This window comes from Engystomops pustulosus, chromosome 1 (assembly GCF_040894005.1).
Source record: "Engystomops pustulosus chromosome 1, aEngPut4.maternal, whole genome shotgun sequence".
Classification (NCBI taxonomy): Eukaryota; Metazoa; Chordata; class Amphibia; order Anura; family Leptodactylidae; genus Engystomops; species Engystomops pustulosus.
The window spans coordinates 23,523,211-23,532,756 of record NC_092411.1 but is presented as its reverse complement, the minus strand read 5'-3'; the positions used below and the strand labels follow the sequence as shown (position 1 = coordinate 23,532,756).

At 44.1% G+C, this 9,546-nt stretch overlaps 1 protein-coding gene across 1 annotated transcript in view; it reads right to left on the bottom strand.

Annotated features, from left to right (window-relative positions):
• Positions 1-9,546, bottom strand: part of LOC140100152 (uncharacterized) — a 58,465-nt gene that overhangs the window by 27,044 nt on the left and 21,875 nt on the right. Inside the window, 7 exon segments of the mRNA XM_072128049.1 lie at positions 1,362-1,519; positions 4,336-5,531; positions 6,400-6,520; positions 6,753-6,817; positions 6,903-7,026; positions 7,106-7,279; positions 7,478-7,490. Of these exon segments, the coding sequence (XP_071984150.1) occupies positions 1,362-1,519; positions 4,336-5,531; positions 6,400-6,520; positions 6,753-6,817; positions 6,903-7,026; positions 7,106-7,279; positions 7,478-7,490 (1,851 nt within the window).

Genomic DNA, 9,546 nt, shown 5'->3' with positions numbered 1-9,546 from the left:
ATGTTACATACCGCCAAAAATGGAAATGCAAAAAAAAAGGGGGTTAAGGCAAATTGTAGGCACCATAGAAAGGACCTCCTTCCACACCTCTTCCATAACACCCTCTATCTCAGCCGCCCAATTATCACAAATTATTATCCAGCGAACGTGGAACTAAAATCCAAGAATATGTCTATAGAAGAATGAAATTAGACCACTGGCCGACCCTTCCTGCTCCGAAAGGATTGAGTTTCCAGAGAACCTTCACAGCCTTGAGCTTCTAAAACATCTCGTAATTGGAGATATTTAAAAAATTGAGATTGCAGCAGATCCAATTCTGTTTGTAACTGCTAGAATGACTTCATGGTGCCACTGTGATACATTTGAGAAATACGTATTATACCTTTTTGTTCCCACCCGATGCCCACGAACATTGACTTCAGCTGCTCCATAACTGCAGAGGGCAGCACTAGTGCTCGGAGCTCTGCTATAATGACTGAGGCCGCCATATCTCCCAGTAAGTATCTACAAGTTATTGGGTTGTCACTCATCTTTATCCAGTCTCAGGCAGGCAGCCCCCGTCAGCTCTGGTCCACCCTCACCCCCACATTATGATCTTCCTTCACTATAGTTGAGCACTGCAGTCCCTGCCAGACACGGGTGAGCAATGTCAGAGACATGTCCATTGGTCAGAGGGGCTGAGCTGAGATGTTACCTGTGATTGGCAGAGTGGCCATTAGGGAGAGCCAGGAGATTGACTTACTAGGGGCTCTTTATGGAGATGGTGATGTGAAGCATCCTCAGCATCACTACATGACGTATGCTCCTCAACTGGACTGCAGCTGCTGCTCATCTTCAAGTAGAAGCGCCAATGTTGGCACCACTGAGCCGCACTGTCTGAGGGTGACGTGCGGCTGAGCTGCCCCTACTGCACCACCCTCGGGCATTGCTGCTGACTTCCGTTAATGCTCCCATGCACACTTGGGGTGAAGCAGTCGGTCACTGAAGGTGCTCCCCATTGCCACCACAGTCACATGCATGGGATGGAGCTATTCTCCAGAATAGATGTCACCTTACACAGAGTATCCTGCACCTACCTACCACCTACACTGTTTCAAGAGGACCCCCAGGACAGAGCCGGTTTTCCTAGTTTGTCCAGTCTCCTCTCCCTTGCAGCTTCCCAGACGGACTACAGGAAAGAAGATGGCTGATGTCACTACATAGTTGAAAAAGGTCTTAAGAAGAGCCCCCAGCACTCCGAGTGCCCTGAGCCTCCTCAGCAGGTACAGCCTGCTCTGACCCTACCTGTGCAGTGCATTTATGTTCCCTACCCAATCCAGTTTATTGTTTAGGACATTCAAATACTAAAGGGACTTCACTACCTCAATGTCCCTCCCACTGGTTGAGAAGTTGCTTGTGCGCCGGCGTATGATAGCCCGGCCACTGCTCTTGTGCGGCCCGATACTTCAAGAGGCTTGATGTATCCGGCGGGGTCCTGCACAGCGTCTATTTCTACACCACAAATTAAGTAGGTTACATGCTTAAAATTGAAAGGAATAATTAGTAAAATGAGATATTGAAGAAAGTCAGGAGAAGACCAAGTCGATGGAGTTTCCCTTATAAGTGGAGAATTAGAGATTTGTGAGAGACCTAGAGAGGTTTTTAGTGATCGGAGCTGAGAGGCAGGGGGGAGAGGAGAGTGTTTATAACTATGTTTCCCATGTCTCCTATGATGATGGTTGGAATCTTACAGGATAAAAGGTGATGGAGCCGTGAGGCAAAGTTAAGTCAAGAAATTGATAGGGTGAGCTGGGAGAATTGTATAACACAGCCACACAAAAAGAGATAAAGAGCGGAAAAGCCAGAGGGTTTGGAGGTCAAAGTATAGAAGGTGACAGAGGGTACAGGAGGAACAACATGGAAAGTGCATTGTGGAGAGTATAAATAATAAAAAATAAACAAGTAAACATGTTATGTATCCTTGTGTCCCAAAATGTCTAATCTATCAAAATATAAAAAAAAAAATTCGCAGTAGTGAATTTTTTAGTATTAAATAACACAACAAACTTATACAAATTAGGTATCTCCAACAGTGGGTTTTTTTTTGTTATTCTACCACAATTGGCATTTTATTCCAGTTTCCCCCGTACACAAACAAAATCTAAAATGGTGATACGAGAAGGCACATGGAAAGAGGCAAGTGAAAAGAAGGAAACACAAATGTAAAAGGGCCTGGTAAGGAAAGGGTTAAGGTTATGCCTTAGGCCAGTGGTGGCGAACCTATGGCACGGGTGCCAGAGGTGGCACTCAGAGCCCTCTCTATGGGCACCCGCACCATCACCCCAGTGCAGAGTTCGCCAGACAGGACTCAAGGCCTCTTGCAGTCCCAGGCAGTCCAGGACCCCAGAAGGAGCTACAATGATGATCCAAACTTATTCTCCTTCTTTCTACTGTATTTGTGTCCTCAGGTGCTTGTACAATTTGAACATGTGACAGAGCAGGGAGTCATAAGTTACTGCTTAAATTGTCGCATTGGCACTTTGCGAAAAATATGCGGGTATTGGTTGTATTTTGGGCACTTGGTGTCTAAAAGGTTTGCCATCACTGCCTCAGGCAGTATAATTTCTAAGATCAGAAGACCTTGTTGTCACGTCTGCCGCACTCTGTATGAGAGATAAAGAAAGACCTTCATCCGCATCTCCTTGTGGTAGGGTGTCCGTAGATTGTGGAGATCTATGGCGACCACTTCATGCGCTCACCGAGTGAAGGTCCGAAACCAATAAATGCAGATGTAGGAGCTCAGTGTGAATGATAATGTCAGATCTCCGTCAGCTCCATAGACATGAATGGAGCTGAATGGACATGAGCGGCCGTCTGCTCCATCAATCTCCTAATCTGTCTGAGGTACCAGGGATCCCATCGGACCCCTTGTTCTCGTGATCTGTGGGGGTCTCCTCACTGAGACCCCCACCGATCAGTAAGTTAGGCCCTATCCTGTGCATGATCCTCAGGATGATCTCACCTACACTTTTCTTTTTAGAATGAGTAGATGTCCTACATCCCAATGTCACACATCCCAGAAGATGGATTCCCATTTTATCCTAATAATCTGATCTGGTCACCATTTTCAGAACAATCTTCTTTTGGAGATGGTCTGATCTCCCCAAGACCAGCCTAGAAATAAAATGAAGAGGCTACGCTACTGCTACGGGAACTGAGAGTCCTAACAAAATCCAACAAGTGTGATCTGAGGCGACATCATAACATCTTAGGTGATAAAGAAAAACACAATAGACCCGAACACAAGGAGATAAATCTCAAAAACAAAATGTTTATTAACAGCAGGTATCAAGTATATTCTCTCTGTACATGGCTGGTATACAGGTGCAATCTTTTTTACCCTAGTACATCATAGCGGTACATGCAGCCATTTTATTAGATACACCTGCCTGTCCACACAAGAGCTTTCCCGAATGGACACTTATGGATCAGTTTCAGTGTGAATCACATCCAAGAGGGAGGCCAAATCATCACTGATATACAGCGACAATATACCGAGGTTTCCTCTTACATCAGTGTGGACAGTATACAGACAGTGACTGAGGAAAAACATCCAGCAAAAGAAGATCTGAGAAAGTCATCATATCACCAATGATTGGGGTCAGAAGAACATGTTGAGAACCATTATAACCAAGAGCTCAGTATGTAGCTAAATACAACCGAGAGGATAACTCGTGTGTCGTAAGTCATCGTCGACAGGTGAAAGCAGTAGAAGACCAGTGCCAGTGCGAAAGTTTTGACTCTCATGGAAACAATACCTCAGTTATATAGAGCAGTGGAAAAAAATCCAGAAATCCAGATTTATATTGCACAAATATGGGATCAGTGGCTTAACCCTTTGTGTCAGATTAAAGGAGTGGGGAAAGTCTACTTGGCAAATCTTGGGTCTTCGAATTCCTAAAGCTTGACATTTGGGCAGTAGGGGCTTAGGGTATCATGGTTCTAGACCAAGGTGACTACTTCATTTACCCTACAGCAGGACAGTGCACCACCCCAGGGGGGTCATATAGGTCATCACCCTAGGAGGGTCACCACCGGTTGGTTGGAGAGATCTCACCGCATATTTTGCAGTCCCCAGATCTTAGTCCCAGTGACCAACTCTGGGGTATGAGATCACATACTTCCATGGTGAGAAGCTAACCTCTCTGCGTGGGCAACACCTTGAGAAACCTACAGTGAGATGAAATGCTGTGAGGGAGGTCCTACACCATGTGAAGATGTGTAATAAAGTAATGTTTCTACTAAGTTCACCAGACAAGTTACACAAAGGAAAGTGCCTATGTCCTTGTGTGTTTATTCTTGTTGAACAAGATTATTTTCCACATACTGAGCATGAATATGGCTTCGCATGTGAGCTTTTTCATGTACAACTAGACTTGATTTCCTTGTGAAACATTTGCCGCACACTTGACATGTATATGGTTTCTCTCCTGTGTGACTTCTCCGATGTTTAGAAACATCCGATTTCTGAGCAAAACCCTTTCCACAGTCTGGACATGGGAAGGGCTTCTCCCCTGCGTGATGCCTTTGGTGTACAATCAGATAGGATTTCAACATAAAGCACTTCCCGCATACTGAGCATGAAAATGGCTTCTCCCCTGTGTGAATTCTCTGATGTTGTAAAAGACTTGAACTCTGAGTAAAAGTCTTCCCACATTGAGAGCATGAAAATGGCTTCTCTCCTGTGTGAACTATTTGATGTCTAAGAAGAGTGTTTTTGAGAGCGAAACATTTTCCACATTCTGTACATGAAAATGGCTTCTCCCCTGTGTGAATTTTCTGATGTTTTACAAGTTGGGATTTTTGAGTAAAAGATCTCCCACATTCTGAACATGAAAATGGCCTCTCCCCTGTATGGATTCTGAGATGTCCAACAAGACTGGATTTCTGATCAAAAGATTTACCACACTGAGAACACGAATAAGGCGTCTCCCCTCTGTGAATTCTTTGATGTTGAAAAAAACTGGAACTCCAAGAAAAACTCTTTCCACATTCTGAGCACGAGAATGGCCGCTTTCCCGAGTGAACCGTCTGATGTAGAAGAAGATTATGTTTGAAAGCAAAATGTTTACCACAATCTGAACATGAAAATGGCTTCTCCCCTGTGTGAATTCTCTGATGTCTCACCAGTTGTGACTTCTGATTGAAATAGTTACCACACACGGAACAGGAATACGGCTTCTCACCTGTGTGAATTCTCCGATGTCTAATAAGATCTGAGTTGTAGGTAAAGCACTTATCACATTCTGAACAGGAGAAAGGTTTCACCCCGCTGTGAATTCTCTGATGTAGAAGGAGATTTGACCTCCGATTAAAACATTTTCCACATTCTAAACATGAAAATGGATTACATGATAAATCTTTGCTGAAAAGGACTGAGGGTATGTCTGGTATCATGTTGTGTGACTCATGTGTGTCCTGGAGGATACCACAATCATCGGCTTTCAGATTTGAGGCCATCAGGAGTTCCTCCGAGCTCCAGAAACACAGCTCTAAAAAACAGAACATACAAATGATATTGATATCTTATAATGATTCTATATAACAATGCCTTTACAAGCCACAATGAGTGTGGTACAATTACATTATCAGCAGACATTAGACCGGACGTGTGTATTATACAGCCCTCTGCCAAGCACGTTTCTGTTCTGACCCAATGACCGTGCGCTCTCAGCATAGCCCAGGATGTACGTGAGGCGAATCCTCTACCAGACTCCTTCAGTGACTTCTGCCCAGATAACCAGTGCTTCACATTATGGCTCTTTTGATGACCAGATGCCATTTGAGGGGTACAGGTTTTAAAATTCGAAGACTGATGTGAGGATTGTGTTAGTAATGACCCCTCTAAGCCATTCAGAATTGTAAAAAATTCCCTAATGTTCATGGAAATTTCCTGCAACTTTTGTAAACTTGTTAGAATCGTATGTACTACTTTATGTGGAATCATTACGCTAGGGGTGTAGCTGCACGGTCACAGAAGGTTTGGTCACGTCTGAATCCAATGACCATTAGGGACCCCCACCCCCAAAAGGTGTCTCTTTCCCACATGGAGAGACCAGGACTATACTATTAAACTTGGGGGCCCAGAACCAAAATTACATTAAGGTCCAGCAGCTTTAAGTTGAATCTCTGGGAGGTGGGACTGTCTTTTTTTTTAATCACCATCTTTAAGATGACAGAACTTTTTAATTTTTATTTTGACAAGTAATTTTTGTGACAAAAATACATTAACCCTTGTTCTATGGTTGGGTCAAATGGAGAGTTGCCTGCACATGAACACTGCATGCAGATTGATCAGCGGATTTATAACATGTCCTGTGGATATTTCATCAGAATACCCCTGCAACGGTCACTACTCACCTGGGCGGATACCTGCAGGGACGTCCTCCTTACTCTCCTCCTCATCACTCACAGACGTCTCTTCTTTTATGGTCACAGCTACAACACCCATACTGTCTAGATCTTTCTCCCCGTTCAGAACCTGAGAAACGAAAATTATAATAGTCAGAGGATGGAGAAGACGCAGGGAATCCAGCGCTACTTATCTCTGGGGACATGGAGAAGATCCAGAGCACATGTCCTGTCTATGGTCACCTCCGCTCCTCCATCTCCTCCTCTCATTACACAAGTATAAGACATATAATACTGAGGGATAAGACTGAAGACAAGGAGGTCACAGGCGTCTACAGGTCATAGGGGAGATCTCCACCTACCTGATCATCCTGTGGTAGAAGAGGACGGGGACATCTCTCCGGGGATCTTCTCTCCCTGGATGTGACTGTAGGGATCACATACAGAGACTGAATTCCTTCTTCTATACAGATAATACAGAGGGGACACGTGTCTATAGTCCTGTCTATTACCTGGTGATGTGAGGGACCGGGGGTCCTCCATCATGACGTCCTGGTACAGATCCTTGTGTCCTTCTACATACTCCCACTCCTCCATGGAGAAATAGACAGCCACATCCTGACACCTTATAGGAACCTGACACACACAATGGGTACAGTCACCACCCGGCGCCTCCAGTTACTGTATAATGTCCCAGCATTCCCAGAAGTGTCACCTCTCCAGTCAGCAGCTCCGCCATCTTCATTGTCAGTTCTAGGATCTCCTGTACATTCATCTCCTCATGTATCAGGGGGTGAGACCCCGGGATGGGGTGCAGGGGTCCCCCCCATTCTTCATACACAGGGGCCGGACAGCGCTCACTAGACGTCTTCCTCACTAATGTGTAATCCTGGTTATGGGGAGACACAGGAATAATATCATACATACATGTACGGGGTCACATGACCTGTTATGTGACAGATGTGAGATAAGATAATGAGGTCTCACCTCTCCTGTAATTTGGAAGATTATCTTAAGGCTGAGGTTTAAGATCCTCTCTGCCATTTTATCTTTCTCCTCATTCATCCTTGATTTATCCAGATTTTACTCTATTCTGGGACCTGGAATGGAAATAAGATGATGTGAAACCACAAAATCCCATGCAAAACATTCAACTATAGTAAGGGGGAACATATAGGAGATAGTAAGGCTGATATTATGTGATTTCTTTCAAATGGAACAGCAAATTTTGAAATTTTCAATGGAATTTCAGAATCAATTTGTGACCATTTTAGTTTTGAGAGGCCGATATAATACAACCCCCTATAAATTCCTCCATTTTCTACACTGCGCCCCTTTGGCTATGTAAAACCCCTTTGATGGAGATTACTAACCTGTTAAGAGATCCTTAGTTATTAAACCAAACTGGAGGTGAAATTTTACAATGTTCAAATACAAAACATAGATGTAAGATAGCATTTACACATTCACTAAGAATACAGAGAGAAAATATAACTTAATGGAAATCCATCCTGATAAACCAGGGACACTTACCCATTGACCCAGGCACCGTGACTGTGGTAATCCTCTTATATTTGTCATCCATGGCCTCCTTCCTTCTAAAATCCACTTTTAACATTTTGCTAACACGCTTAAAGGGCTTACCATAGCCCCACCGTGATTTGCAGATTCAAAGGCTGTTACACTGTGCATGAGCACTTCCTCCTCTCCCACTATGTGCTGAAACATCCTCTGCTGCAGCGAGATTACATCAGGCAGAGGGAAGTAGGGTGTGCTTAGGGAGAAGAGGGTGAAAGCAAACAGCACAGAGGGGCTCTGGTAATACTACCCAGATCCCGAACATGATTTTTAAAAGTTGATTTTATAAACAAGGAGGCCATGAATAATAAATGTAAGATTACAACATGGTGTCACGGTGCCTGCATCTATGGGAACACAAAGAAATACATCATAATAACCATACAGATGGCTAACAGGGGCATAACCTGGGCACAACTTAAAGGACACTAAAATGTTATATTTGTTAAGAAGCTGCAGTTTGCACATTATCCTTTCATTTAAGCAGCTGTGATATTAAAATGCTGACATTAGCCCTTATAAATATATCAAGGAGTGAAGTTTTTAAAATGGGGTCACTGTTTGGGGGTTTCTTCTGGTCTGGTATCTTTGGGGCTCTGCAAATGTGACACACACCCGAAAACTAGTACAGCAAACCCTGCCCTGCAAAAGATCGAATCCCCTCCGCCCCTCCTGTGCCCATACAGCAGTCGGGTAGTCGGGAGAAAACGTGAAGAAAGAGAGAAAAAAAACGTGATGAATCCTTACAAGTTGAAGTCAGACTCATAGAAAGGATAAACCTTAGAGAGTGGCCGCGTCAGTAAGAGGTTAATGGGGCGTCAGGAAACACCCGGAGATCAGCGGAGCCCGGGACTGGCGGCTCGGGAGAGGCGTCTAATGTCTCCTCTCACACTGACGGTGCATTACTGCAGCAACGACCGGCAGGACACACACCCGAATCTGTGCACAGCGCCCGCTACAGGACCTGCGGTGATGTCACAGTCATGTGATCAGTCATGTGTGTGGGCGGAACCAGGATCCAGGATGCACTGACAAGGAACTTCACACATATCTCTGTGTATATACTATATACATAGCTGTGCCCCATATATACTATATGCACTCACAGCTCTGCCCCTATATACTATATACACACACAGCTCTGTCCCTATATACTATATACACACACAGCTCTACCCCTATCTACTATATACACAGCTCTGCCCCTATATACTATATACACACACAGCTCTACCCCTATATACTATATACACAGCTCTGCCCCTATATACTATATACACACACAGCTCTCCCCATATATACTATATACACAGCTGTGCCCCTATATACTATATACACACACAGCTCTGCCCCTTTATACTATATACACACATCTCTGCCCATATATACTATATACACACACAGCTCTGCCCCTATATACTATATACACACACAGCTCTACCTCTATATACTATATACACAGCTCTGCCCCTATATACTATATACACACACAGCTCTACCCCTATATACTATATACACAGCTCTGCCCCTATATACTATATACACACACAGCTCTACCCCTATATACTTTATACACAG